We start from the raw sequence: 13714 nt of genomic DNA on the forward strand, positions 1-13714 counted from the left end.
TAAAGTTCCAAACAGAATGATCACTTTAATGACAGTATTAAAGACATCATCTGGAGGGGGTTGGAAATTTGTGCAAAACAGGATGTAACTGGGCCTTTGCCATAACCTCCACCCACACCTAGGTCATATATGTGCACACACTGACCACATCCTAGCTAGCAGGATGTGCTCTTATCAGAGGCCGAAAAATAAAACAAGATTTATGAAGAGGCCTGTGTCCAGGATAAAGACATCAGCAAAAGGATCTCCCAAAGGCCTGGAGGAGACTGAGGGTGCCTGTCATTGGGTTCCCGCGCACAGGGTACTGTATTCCAGACAGTCGGTGGTACCAAGGATGTCAGGAACGGGGTGGGGAAGATTTTCTCTGGCCAGAGCATACAGTCCATTCTCAGTGGAGATGAAGCTGCCACGCGCAGAGGCCAACCAGGGAAGCTGAGGAGACAGGCAGCGGGGGTTCGTTGGTTGGTACTGGTCTTTGGGGAAGAGGGATGAATACTGGGGCAGGTGCTGGTCATGGTGGACCATAGCCTCACACAGAGGTGCTGAATCGGGTGGTGGTGGGTAGAGAGCAGCCAGGGATGCTTGGCTGGCAGGCTGTGAGGCACAGCTGGTACCCCGCTCCAGAAACCGTCCTTCAAGGCTCACCTGCGTTTGCATCTGTGCCTGGGTGCTGGTGGAGGACGGCTGAAAGTTACTGAAACACCTGGGAGACAGAAGAGGAGGAATCAGGGGCAGAGGGCAGCTAGCCAAGCAGTGTGGGAATGTTACTGGGCCTGTTCTCACCAACACTTCTGCCGCCGCAGGAGACAGAGTATAAAGATGAAACCAAATAAGAGAACCCCCAAGGTTCCCAAGATCCTGGTCAGGTCTCCTTGAAGAATGGGGCCTGGAGTTGGGGTAGAGACTCCTAGAAACAGAGAAAGGTATCAAGATGGGAGGCCAGTGTCAAGGTCCTCCCTGTCTCCCATCTTTCCCCAGACACACCTGGATCTGAGCTATTCAGGTCTCCACAGGCAGCTCTGGAACCCTGAGGGAAGGTAACGAACTCACAGCAGAATGAGGTGTTGGCCAGGAGGTTTCTTGCCTTGGATTGTTCCAGGGTCAGAGTGAGAGAGATGCTATTTAAGGTTTCCCAGCGGACCTGGGAGGCAGGGGCCCACTTTTGGGTGCCAAGTTCTGGATGTAACACGGCTAGTTTGGTCATTCGGGCATCAACAAATCCTTCCCAACTCACTGTTACCAGAGAGATGATGTTGGTTCCTAAGACCCCACAGTGAACTGAGAGGGAGAGGGATGGGAGTTTGGGGGCCTCTATTTGGACTCGCACCCACACCACGGGGCTCCCTGAGAACAAAGACAGGAAAGTCAGTGGCTGTGTCCCCACAGTGTCTCCTCCCCCATGACTCTGCATTTCTCTGGCTTCTCCACTCACCTTTAGAGTCACAGAGGGTCAGCAGCGATGAGAATAGGACCAGGGCCTGGACCTGGGCCATATCTGTTTCAGGGAGGGCCTGTTTGTTCCTGTTCTCATGGCAGATGGTTTTCACAGTGTCAGCAATTAGAGTTACACCAGTGGCTCCCCACAAGCTAGCCCTATTTCCTTTTTGAAGGCCCTATAGGTAATCAACTCGGGGTAGCAGGTTCCCCCACTTAAAGTTACAGTATCAGGATTTGCTTGCCACTTCTTGGATCTGCAATGGTGGGGAAGCTGCAGGGCTTCCTGCCATCAGTCAGCTCTTTGCCTCAGGGATAGGAGGGTGCATGGCCGCTCCCGAGGCATCCAGCCTTACCCAGGGAAGGGGCAGGGAATGGAGCTACTGGAGAATGCAAGATCTTACATTCAGGAAAGCCACCGGAGAGTCATCCAGGAGCCAGCCTGAATGACCCAGCACACTCTCCTTATCACATACTAGCAGTCTGCAGTTTGAGTCTGCAGCCCACTGTCCCTCCCCAGCTCCTGTCCCATGTCACCCAGAAACCCAAAGGGAGACTTCACTTGCCACTTGCTTGTTGGCAGCCGACTTCGAGCTGCTTCGACCTGAAGCATGGTCACCTGAGGCGTTTTGTTCATCTCCTCCATCCTGCTGACTCCCATTCTAATCAGCTGACTTCCCTCAGCCGCCCTTACCACCATCAACCCATTTATGTCCTCATCTTCTGGGAAGAGAGAAGTGACAAGTTGGCTGGCTTGTCATCCCATGTTGCCCTTGGCTTCACTGAAGCAGCCTAGGTAACCCAGACAACACACGGGTCACTCCTTCACTTGCCCACCCCTATTTCACTTGGAGCCAAAGCTTGACATTTCTCTGACATGTTCTGCCTCCCTTCTTGCCTCTCCCCACCCCCTATGTGGTAGCATGCTGTGTGCTGAAGATGGAGGTCCCAAGGACAAGTTGGCCTTTGCCTATGAATTCTGTCACAGAGGCAGTGAGTGGCCCCACAAAAATTGTTTTTCTTTCATCAAGTGTTGCTTCAAATTACTGTACTGTGTAAGGTCATTTACAGAATGCCACAAACTGGCCAGGGTGCCTCCATGCAGGGGTGACAGGTGACCCTATCCAAGGCTCACAACATTGTGTACTGAGAACCTGAATCCCAGGTCTGCCCCAGAGCCCAGCTTAGTATCTGAGTACTGTCTTGCCACTTCACCCTTGCTTCTCCAAGCATAAAAACCAGCCCTCATAGATGCCAACCAGAGTGGCCTCTAGGCCATTGCCCCCACAGTTCCCAGCCTGGCCAGCATTCTCTCCGTCCTTTGATCTAAGGCCCAGAGGACATTTCTGACAGAGGCCTGCTGTCATCAGTGAATGTGATAAAGCTGACTTACCTCAGAGAGGCCAAGCCATGTAGGCCACAGGACCTTTGAAAGTTCTCATAACAAAGTTAGAAAAGTTTTGAAAATTCCCAGCACCTTCCATTGACCGTCTGCAAGACTAATTAGATAATTAACTGGTTGGAACTTCTGAAACTGTCAAGCGTTCAGAATGTTTTAATGCTGTCTTTAATTGTCTTATTAGCTGTTAGGTTTCAGACCTGGGGCAAATGGCTGAGATGTCTGTCCATTGATCTATCAAAGTGGACCTGACCACTAGGTTCTCCCTGTGTCTCTCAGTCCTTATCTATCACAGGGCCTTCCTGACTAGCTTACCCAACCCTACCCTAAATTCTAGCCCAGGGGCTGGGCTGCCCTTCCCTATATAATCTAACCATTTTGTCTATCTAGTCCTTTTCTTCTACTCTTTTTTGGGCCTCCTGGATGCTGCACCTGTTTCTCCCCCCTCCCCCGCCCTGTTTTCCCTTCTCCTTTCCCTTCCCTCCCCTCCCCTCGCCCCACTCTCCCTTCCCCTTTCCCTTCCCCCTTCACCTCATGAGGCTCAGGGCCATGTCCACTCAGAACTCTCCCAGATGTCCCTGCCTCTGACTATGCTCTTCCATGTATCTATAACAAACTTTCTCCTCCACCTAGGAGTGGTCAAGTTCCTCTCCTCTTTCCTTCTTTCATTCACGCAAAGCATTCAGGTCTTTCCTGGACAGACGGGACGAGCATCAACCAACTTCTCAGTTCAGATGTGGAAGTCTTCTCAAAGGCACCGCTTCCACCGGAAGCCCTGACTACCACAACCCGGTCTCCTTGCGAAAGTAACCAGTTCTTTCCTGGGTGTCCTTGTGCTTTCTGTCTGATGGCTTGACCTCATGCAGAGAGAAAACCAGGCAGTGGTCTTAATAAGACTCAGCTGCTGAGGTCCAAACACAGGGTTCTGAATGGCCCAGTCCATTTTAATCCAGAACATTGGGGATCAGTGGGTCAAGGCACCTGATGACCTGTGTTCAATCACTGGGTCTCACATGGTAGAAGGAGAGAAAGAACTCCTGCAAGTTGTCCTCTGACTTCTATATTGCATGCGAGGATGTGCAGCAAAGTAACTGAAGAATGTCCTTATTATAGATAAGATATGAGGGCTAAAGTTAGCTCTTAAGTTTAAGTTACTGCTCTTAAGAGATCTATAAAGCAAAAATGCATCTACTCTGTAAGCCCCACTTGCCCGAGGACAGATAATTTTCTGGAATGCTGGGACTGTTGTTCATGTAAGATAACAAGTCAGGTTTTCACTTTTGTAACCAGGTTGGTTGCTCCAACTGTACAGGATATACTTGGTCACGTGCAGGCAGGAGGCACATAAGCAGGATGTATAAAGGTCGGAAGCACAGAGCCATGTGGGGTTTGCCTTTGTAATAAACACCTGACTAATGTGATTGGAGGCTATGTTGTGGGAATCCCCAGTATGGACCTGGCCAGTGTCTGTCATTCTGAACAGTATTTAATAAAACCAACTTCAAATTTGGCTCAAAAATTGTGGTTAGTGGGGCTGGAGAGGTGTCTCAGTGGTTAAGAGCATTGCCTGCTCTTCCAAAGGTCCTGAGTTCAATTCCCAGCAACCACATGGTGGCTCACAACCATCTGTAATGGGGTCTGGTGCCCTCTTCTGACCTGCAGGCATACACACAGACAGAATATTGTATACTGTATACATAATAAATAAATATTTTTTAAAAATTGTGGTTAGTTGTCTTAGTCTCCCCTGGTGGAATTAACAAAGGGAGCAAAAATGTCTAAAGGCATCTAGAAGAGCCCAAAATAGAGAGCAGAAATGTCTAAAGGCATCTAGAAGAGCCCAAAATAGAGAGAAAAGGTGGTGGGCTGGACAACGCCAAAGCTAGAGAAGCAGGAGAGAACAGGAAAGATAGCAGGAGACGGAATAACAAGAGGGATGGTGAGAATAGCAAGAGCGGGGGTGTAAAGAGAACAGGGATCTAAGACGAGGAGGGCCAGCGGGCACAGGGACTTGGAAATGTGTAACAGGTACTTGTGAGTAGGGACCAAGGGAACCTGGAGGCCAGTGTGGACTTTGATATGCAATCACAGGTGTGTGTCCATGGAGAGCCACATGTTTATTTTGCCAGAGGCAAAGAAAATGACTCCTTTCGATGGACATGAACCATTTCACAAGTTCCTGGGGGAAATGCTGGCTCGCTCTCTCTCTCCCTCCCTCCCTCCCTCCATTTCTCTCTTTTACTCTCTCTCTTCCCCCCATACACCCCCTCACCCTTCCATACATCCCCCCGAACACCCACTAAATAAACTCTTCATACCCAAGTTCTCTCTTCATGGCTTATCTGTCTGTCCCTTACCTACCCTGGTCCCACATCACAGTGAGACCTTCCAGGGGCACTCACACCATAAATCATAACAATAGCCAACTGTGATTTTCCTTGTGCTTTTTCTTCTTTTCCTCCCTGCTAGGCAGAGCCGTCTCTGAGGAAGGCCCTGACTTCAGGAGAGCTGTGACTGGAGTAAGAGTGAAGCTGATATTGTTGGCCCAGCGCTTGCTCTTGATTCAAACACTCAGCTTCCTTCAGGAAGCCTAGAGAATCTGTGGTTCAGCTAAAATGCTTGAGAGAGGGCAAGGAGGAGAAGTGAGCTCATGCCACAGCTCAGAATAGCATTTGAAGGAAGAAGGTGTGCCAGAAGTGGGGGGAAGCCAAGCAGATTCCTGAAGCCAGATCTGGCACCTGCCCTGCTCATACTGTGTAGACTGAAGCCCAGAGGCACCTCACTCCGCATGCCTTGGCACAGCCTTAGGGAAAAATAAGAAAGCTAGAGACTCAGAAATTAAAATTTCCACCCACTGGGCAGAAGAAGGGCTTGAGATCTTAGAGGGAAATGAAGCTGTATTTCTGCCCCTCTGAGCTTGTGGACTGAGGCTTGTAATTACTACATTTTACTTTTACATATATTTTCCTTTTGTGTGTGTATTTGTATATACACATGTGTGCATGTATTGTGCAGGTCTGTGGATGTGAAGGCCAGAGGTCAGCATCATGTGTCTTCCTCGATCACTCTGGATATAATTTTGATAGGTCTGCCTTCATATGTTACTTGACCTTTTTCTTTTGTAGCTATTAATATTCTTTCTTCATTCTGTATGTTTTGTGTTTTATTATATGACCAGGGGATGGTTTTTTTGGGGGGCGTCCAGTCTATTTGGTATTCTGCAAGCTTCTTGTACCTTCACAAGGATATCCTTCTTTAGGTTTGGAAAGTTTTCTTCTATAATTTTCTTGAATATATTTTCTGTGCCTTTGAGCTAGAGTTCTTCTCCTTCTTTCCCTATTATTCTTTGGTTTGTCTTTTTATTGTGTCCTAGATTTCCTGGATGTTTTGTGTTAACTGTCCTTGCCTGCAGTCAGATTGATGAATATCTTAAATATCACCATAAAACCTTCATCCAGCAACTAATGGGAACAGAGGCAGAGACCTGTATTGGAGCACTGGACTCTAGCTGAAGAGTGGATGGAGTGAGAATATGAGCAAAGCGGTCCAGACCATGATGAAGACACCACTGAAACAGTTTACCGGAGCTAATGGGAGCTCACCAACTCCAGCTGTACAGGAAAGGAAACAGCATAGGACCAAACTAGTCCCTCTGAATGTGGATGACAGTTGTATGGCTGGGGCAGACTGCAGGGCAACAGGCAGTGGCACCAGGATTTATCCCTAGTGCTTGTACTGGCTTTTTGGGAACCTATTCTCTTTGGATGGATACCTTGCTCAGCCTAGCTATAGTTGGGGGGGGGGGGCTTGGACCTTCCCGAAAGTAATGTGCCTTAACCTCTCTGAGGAGTGTATGGGGGGGGGGGGTGAGGTAGGGAGAGTAGGTAGAAGGAATGGGAGGAGGAGAAGGAGTGGAAACTGGGATTAGTATGTATAATAAACATAGCAAAAGTTGTCATTAGTGTTTTCAATCTTGGCCATTCTGACAGGTGTAAGATGGAATCTCAGAGTTGATTTGATTTGCATTTCTCTGATGACTAAGGATGTTGAGCATATCTTTGTTTTTCAGCCATTTTAATTCCTCTGTTGAGAGTTCTCTGTTTAGGTCTGTACTCCGTTTTTTTATTGAATTATTTGTCCTTTTGACGACCAATTTCTTGAGCTCTTTGTATGTTTTGAAGATCAGTCCTCTGTCTGATGTGAGGTTGATGAAGATCTTTTCCCATAATATAGACTGCTGTTTTGGTCTTTTTGACCGTGTCCTTTGCTTTACAGAAGCATCTCAGTTTCAGTAGGTCCCATTTATTAATTGTTTAGAGGTCTATTTAATTTGCTTATCTGGTGGTCTTGATTCAATTTTAGTTAGTGATATTTATCCAGAAAGTTGTCCATTTCCTTTAAGTTTTCCAATTTTGTGGAGTACAGGTTTTCAAAATATGATCTAATGATTCTCTAGATTTTCTCCATGTCTATTATGTCCCCCTTTTCATTTCTGATTTTGTTAATTTGAATATTCTCTCTCTCTCTCTGCCTTTTGGGTAGTTTGGATAAAGGTTTGTTTGTCTACTTTATTGATTTTCTCAAAGAACCAACTCTTTGTCTTATTCTTTGTATTGTTTTCTTTGTTTCTATTTTGTTGATTTCTGCTCTCAACTTGATTATTTCCTGCTGTCTAGTCCTCCTGGGTCAGTTTGCTTCTTTTTGTTCTATAGTTTTCAAATGTTCTGTTAACTCACTAGAGTGGATTTTTTTCCAGCTTCTTTATGTAGGCATTTAGTGCTATGAACTTTCCTCTTAACATGCTTTCATTGTGTCCCATAAATTTGTGTGATGTGTGGTCATTTTCATTGAATTTTAGGAAGTCTTTAATTTCTTCCTTGACACATTGATGATTCAGGTAAGCATTGTTTAATTTCCAAGTGTTTGTGGGCTTTAGTGGAATTAGTGTTGTTGTTGAATTCTAATTTTAAGCCATGGTGATCCAGTAAGATACATGGGGTTATTCCAATTTTTTGTATCTGTTGAGGTTTGTATTATTACCTAGTATGTGGTCAGTTTTTGAGAAGGTTCCATGAGGTGCTGAGGAGAAGGTATATTCTTTTATGTTTGGATGGAATATTCTATAGATGTCTGTTAAGTCCATTTGAGTCATAACATCTGTTAGTTCCTTTATTTCTCTATTAACTTTCTGTCTGACAGACCTATCCAGTGGTGAGAGTGGGATGTTAAAGTCTCTCACTATTAGTGTGTAGGGTTTAATGTGTGATTTAAGTTTAGAAGTGTTTCTGCCGGGCGGTGGTGGTGCACGCCTTTAATCCCAGCACTTGGGAGACAGAGGCAGGTAGATTTCTGTGAGCTTGAGGCCAGCCTGGTCTACGAGAGCTAGTTCCAGGACAGGTTCCAAAGCCACAGAGAAACCCTGACTCAAATAAAACAACAAAAAAAGTGTTTATTTTACATATGAGGGTGCCCTTGTATTTGGGACATAGATGCTCAATATTGAGATTTCCTCTTGATAGATTCTTGCTGTGACTATCTTGAAATGTCCTTCTTTGTCTCTTTTGATTGATTAGTTTGGAGTCTATTTTGTTAGATATTAAGATAGCTACAGTAGCTTGTTTCTTAGGTCCATTTGATTGGAAAAAATTTTTGCCGACTGTTTACTCTGAGGCAATGTCTGTCTTTGAGATTGAGGTGTGTTTCTTGTATGCAGCAGAAGGATGGGTTCTGTTTTTGTATCCATTCTCTTAGCCTGTGTCTTTTTATAGGTGAATTGAGTCCATTTATATTAAGGGATAGTAATAACCAGTGATTGCTAGTTCCTATTATCTTTGTTTTTATTATTGGTAATGTTATTGTGTGTGTTTTTCCCTTCTTTGGGATTTGCTGCTGTGAGATTATCTATTGTCTGTGTTTTTGTGGATGTAGCCAACTTCCTTGGGTTGGAGTTTTCCTTCTAGTACTTTGTGTAGTGCTGTGTTTGTGGCTAGGTATTGGTTAAATCTGGCTCTGTCATGGAATATCTTGTTTTGTCTGTCTATGGTTATTTAAAGTTTTGCTGGATATAGTAGTCTGAACTGGCATCTGTGGTCTCTTAATGTCTGCATAATGCTTGAGCAGGACCTTCTGGCTTTCTTTTTGTTTGTTTGTTTCCATTGAGAAGTCAGGTGTAATTCTGATAGGTCTGCCTTTATATGTTACTTTGCCTATTTCCATTGCATGCAGCTCTTAATATTCTTTCTTTATTCTGTGTGTTTAGTGTTTTGAATATTATGTGGTAAAGGGACTTTTTTTTTTGATCCAGTCTATTTGGTGTTCTGTAAGCTTCTTATATCTTCATGTGCATATCTTTCTTTAGGTTAGGAAAGTTTGCTTCTATGATTTTGTTGAATAAATTTTCTGTGACTTTGAACTGGAGTTCCTCTATCCCTATTATTCTTATTCTTTTCATGGTGTCCCATATTTCTTGGATATTTTGTTTTAAGCTTTTGTTAGATTTAATATTTTCTTTGACTGGTGAGTCTATTTTCTTTATTGTGTCTTCAGCAATTGAGATTCTCTTCCATCTCTTGTATTCTTCTGTTTATGCTTGCATTTGTGGTTCCTGATGGTTTTTTCATAATTTGTTTCTATAATTCCCTCAGCTTGTGTTTTCTTTATTGTCTCTATTTTGTCTTTCAAGTCTTTAATCATTTTTTTCACCTGTTTGATTGATTTTTGTTTTCTTTAAGGGATTTGCTGATTTCTTCCCATTTTTTGTTAGTCTTTTCCTCCATTTCTTTGAGAGAATTTTTTATTTCCTCTTTAAGGGCCTCAAACATTCTCTTAAAGTTATTTTTAGGTCATTTTCTTCTGCTTCATCTATATTTGGTTGTTCGAGTCTGTTGTAGGGCCACTAGTTTCTATTGGTGTCGTGTTGCTCTCAGTGGTGTTGAGTGTGTTTTTACCTAGTGTACCCATTTTTACTTCTGATTGGTATAGTTAGGCTGTCTGTGTCTCTGAAGATCAGTCTTCCAGGTGTCAATGGACCCAAGGCCCAGATGGTTGCACCTTGTGTTGCAGTCAGGACCATGGTTCCAGTTACTTCAGAGGTCACTCGGTGTTCCTAGAAGCTGTTCAGTGCTCCTTAGGGTTGCTCTACAGTACCAGGGGTCACTTGTGCCTGCTTCAATGGAGATTGCTTGCTTGGGGTGTTTGAGCTGAGGTTGCTGTCTTGGGTCTGCTCCTGTGCAGTTAGCTGGTTTAAGCTTGTTCTGGTTGTGGTGGCTGGCTCAGAGGTTGCTGATTCACTACCAGTCCTATAGAGTCTCTGGCTCAGGCCTGCTCCCTCAGCAGTGGCTCCCTTGTACCTGCTTCTGTGGTAGTCCTGCCTCATCGCTGGTTCAGGCCTGCTCTGGCAAAGGTCATGTGGATGTCTCTGGCCTGAGCCTGCTACCACGAAGGTCCCTGGCTTGGGCCCAGTCCCACAGAGTTCTCTGGCTCAGGCTTGCTCCCTCAGTGGTGGCTCCCTTATACCTGCTCCTGCTCCATTTATTTTTCTTTACACACAATAGGGTCATTCAATTTCCTTTCACAACTTTGTTTTTTTGGAATGCATACCGGGGCCTGAGATTAATTCTGTAAGCTGCATGACCAAGGAAATCAGGCCTAACCCTGGGTGTAGAGACAATAATTGTTTTCTTTGATCATCAGCCTGTTTTCCCCAGGCAGAATTCATGAGACTTCCTTGTCCTTATTTTTTATCCTCTGTAAATCTCACATCTAACAAAGGGGAAAGTGACTTCTAACCTATTTTTTGCCTTTTTTTGTATCTCTTACTAAATTGGCAAAATCACCTAAACTGTTTCCTTAATCATCTTTACTGTCTTAACCACCTATATCTTTTAGGCTGACTCAAAAAGTCCATAGATCTAACTAAGCATCATTGTTCTTATAAGAATCATCTTCATTTTGATCTGCAAGTACGGTATCCAGGGAGGAGTAGGATTTTCCCATGAAGCAATCACACTATACTAGATATAGGGGATCCTTTCACATAATAATCACACCATGCCAAATGCAGCAGCAAGCAGGAGGGAGGACAGCAGAAACAAGGGGCATTCTGGAGACAGTCCACTGCCCCCACCCAGGCTTTAGCTTTGCTATTCAGTAAATTGAACTTCATGAGCTCCATTGCTGACTAGTTTCTCTGATACGGCCACCAATGTGTGGCCCATACCAGGCATTTCATTTGGGTACAGGTGTCAGAACTGAGGTTCTCATTCTTGCACTCTTATCCACCGAGATAAAAGATACAGCTTGAGATGAACACAGGCATTCAATGTGTCTGCTTCCCGAGCAGTGCAACAGACCAAACCTCTCTCACTACCTTGCCTTCCCCACCATGATGGACTGAATTTCTCTGAACTGTGAGCAAAATTGTACCCTCCCCTCTTTGTTAGAAAGTTGGTTAGTGAAAAGAACTGTCAATTCAGAAAAGAGGTACCAGGAGTGAGGACATTCACTGTGATTCTTTCACACGTCTGAAATGTTAGACATGCTATTTACTAGGCTTTGGTCTTCTTCTGTTCCTATCTTTATTTTGCTATACCCACATTTGTCCATTTTGGAATAAAATATTTACTTTGTGCTATTTATGTTTTTAAAATCATTCTGTGAGCATGAGTATGCAGGTACCATGGCATTCATATGGAATTCAGAAGACAGTTTTGAGTGTCTGTTCTCACCTCTCAGCTTGTTTGAGGCAGAGTCTCATGTTGTTTGTCCCTGTGTATTCCAGGCGTCAAGGGAGCCCTTGTCTCTGCCTTTCAGCTTGCCTTCAGAATGCTGGGACTATGGATACATGCTACCATATTCCAGTTTCCTGGGTTCTGTGGATCCTAACTCATGTCCCTCTAGCCAATAAATTGTTTCTTGGTTTTATACCTGTTTACAAGTTTACAGAGAAAAAATGTCTTGGATTTCTAAAGAGAATAAACTATTCAGATATTGGAGGCTCTTACAGGAGAAACTAAATGAACTTTGTATTATGGGGTGGGTGGGGGAGTTTGCCAGAAATGATGATTATAAACGTGTAATCATAGCACCAAAGTAAAGGCAAAAGGGTTGTAGTTCAAGGCCAGCCTGGGATACATAGTGCAAGACTGTGTCTCAACAAAAATGAAATTAAAGGGGCTGGGACATATCTCAGTGGCAGAAAATTTTCCTGGAATGGGTCAGGTCCTGGTACCACTCACCTCACCCCCACCCCTGACACACACACAACCATACACAGGCCTTTCTGAATATTAAATGATTTAAAAATAATTATTCAATATTGAGCTAAAAGAATAGAATTAGAGCCCTAAAAAGCATTGTTTACTATTACTTATAAATCCACGAAAAGCTTCCATATCTGCTTCTCAAGCTGGCCTTAGCTAAGGGCCCAACCTGGCCAGTCTGAAATATTGCTGAGATTCCTATCATGCCTTAGCCAACATGGGCAGAGCTGAGCTAAGAAGGACAGTGAAGACCCAGTGGTATCTAAGCCACCCACAGATGTTCAGGAGAAATGAAGATCATTTCTAACTTTTAAATTAACATAGAGAGTATGCTAAAGAGGTGGCTCAGTGGTTAAGAGCATTTGTTGCTCTTATAGAGGGCCTGAGCTTGGCTCTCAGCATGTTTAGTTCTCAACATCCATTTCAAGTACTCACAACCACCTATAACTCCAAGGCATCCAATGCCCTCTTCTGGCCTCTGAGTACACCTGCACACATGCAAAACACAGACACACAAATACTTAAAATTAAATCTTGGGATTGAAAAGATGGCTCAGTGGTTAAGAGCACTGGCTGCTCTTCAGAGCTCCTGGGTTTGAGTCCCAGCACCCACATGGCAATTAACAACTGTCTGTAACTTCAGGTCTATGGGACCCAGTCCCCTTTTCTGGCCTCTTTGAGCACTTCTCAATCTGGCTGGTACATACATGCAGGAAAAACAACTATATGCATAAAATGAAAATGGAAAAGATATACAAGGGGTGGGGAGATAGGTTAGTTTGTAATGCCTAGTATGTATGCAGGCAGACCTGAGTTCAATCCCTAGGAACCATGTATATGAAAAAAAAAAGCTGGACACATGCATACAAAACCAATGTTGGAGAAGAGATAGGAGAATCTCTGAGGGCTGGAGCCAGTCTAAAAGAATTGATGAGTTCCAGGTACAATGAGACCCTGACTCAGAAGATAATGTGAGCAGTGAAGAAGATGCCTGATATCAACGTTTGGCTTCCACATGCATGTAGGTACACACAGAAACACACACACACACACACACACACACACACACACACACACACAATTTATGTGAGTGAGAGAGAAAGGGGGAGGTAAGGGAGAGAGAGAGAGAGAGAGAGAGAGAGAGAGAGAGAGAGAGAGAGAGAGAGAGAGAGAAAGTGAAAGTGAAAGTGCATGCATGCACAAACTACAAAGCTGTTCTTCTGGTGCTTTCAGTGGCACTCAAATGCCACAGATCATCTCTAACAAGACTAGCATTTCTAAGGGAAGAAAAGCAAGCCAAACACACAAGGCGTCACCACTGAGTGGCTGAGGTGCTACAGGGTTTCAGTTCCCAGAGCGTCTCCCAGACTGCCATTCACAATGGAAATCAGTTCTGACCTGTCCCGTAAAGAGTATGCTATCTGTCCTTGGAAATCATTTTCTGATGCTACCTAAAATGGAGACTTTATCTGTGGTGGGGGGAGGTTAAACTTATCTACTGAAGCACTAAATGTAGAAGGTCATCTATGCCATTTGGATTAACGCTGAAATCCTTTTTGTAGTTAAAGAGGTTGTTAGAACTATATGTTTCTTTGTTCTAAATCTTTTTTTTTAACACCAA

At 44.3% G+C, this 13714-nt stretch overlaps 1 protein-coding gene across 2 annotated transcripts; it reads right to left on the bottom strand.

Moving 5' to 3' along the window:
• On the bottom strand, positions 1-1548 carry Pvrig (PVR related immunoglobulin domain containing). 2 transcript variants are annotated; one of them, XM_075956974.1, is made up of 5 exons: positions 1433-1548; positions 985-1344; positions 784-907; positions 646-703; positions 1-432 (listed from the first exon to the last, which is right to left on the bottom strand). In XM_075956974.1, exons 1-5 carry the CDS (start codon positions 1491-1493, stop codon positions 280-282), a joined length of 756 nt encoding a protein of 251 aa, XP_075813089.1. In that variant the 5' UTR covers positions 1494-1548; the 3' UTR covers positions 1-279. The 2 variants fall into 2 exon arrangements, with proteins under 2 accessions (XP_075813089.1, XP_075813088.1); XM_075956973.1 differs by having other exon boundaries at positions 1-703.
• Positions 1549-13714: the final 12166 nt, after the last annotated feature.

Source organism: Microtus pennsylvanicus, chromosome 1 (assembly GCF_037038515.1).
Source record: "Microtus pennsylvanicus isolate mMicPen1 chromosome 1, mMicPen1.hap1, whole genome shotgun sequence".
Taxonomy (NCBI): Eukaryota; Metazoa; Chordata; class Mammalia; order Rodentia; family Cricetidae; genus Microtus; species Microtus pennsylvanicus.

Bases quoted from the DNA above. Each gene is read 5' to 3' on its own strand.
- Pvrig (XM_075956973.1), bottom strand. From the start codon at position 1,493: ATGGCCCAGGTCCAGGCCCTGGTCCTATTCTCATCGCTGCTGACCCTC. The intron at 1,345-1,432 runs GTGAGTGGAGAA...CTTTGTTCTCAG, and splicing joins GACCCTCTGTGACTCTAAAG to GGAGCCCCGTGGTGTGGGTG. The intron at 704-783 runs GTGAGAACAGGC...TCTGTCTCCCAG, and splicing joins CTGCGGCGGCAGAAGTGTTG to GTGTTTCAGTAACTTTCAGC.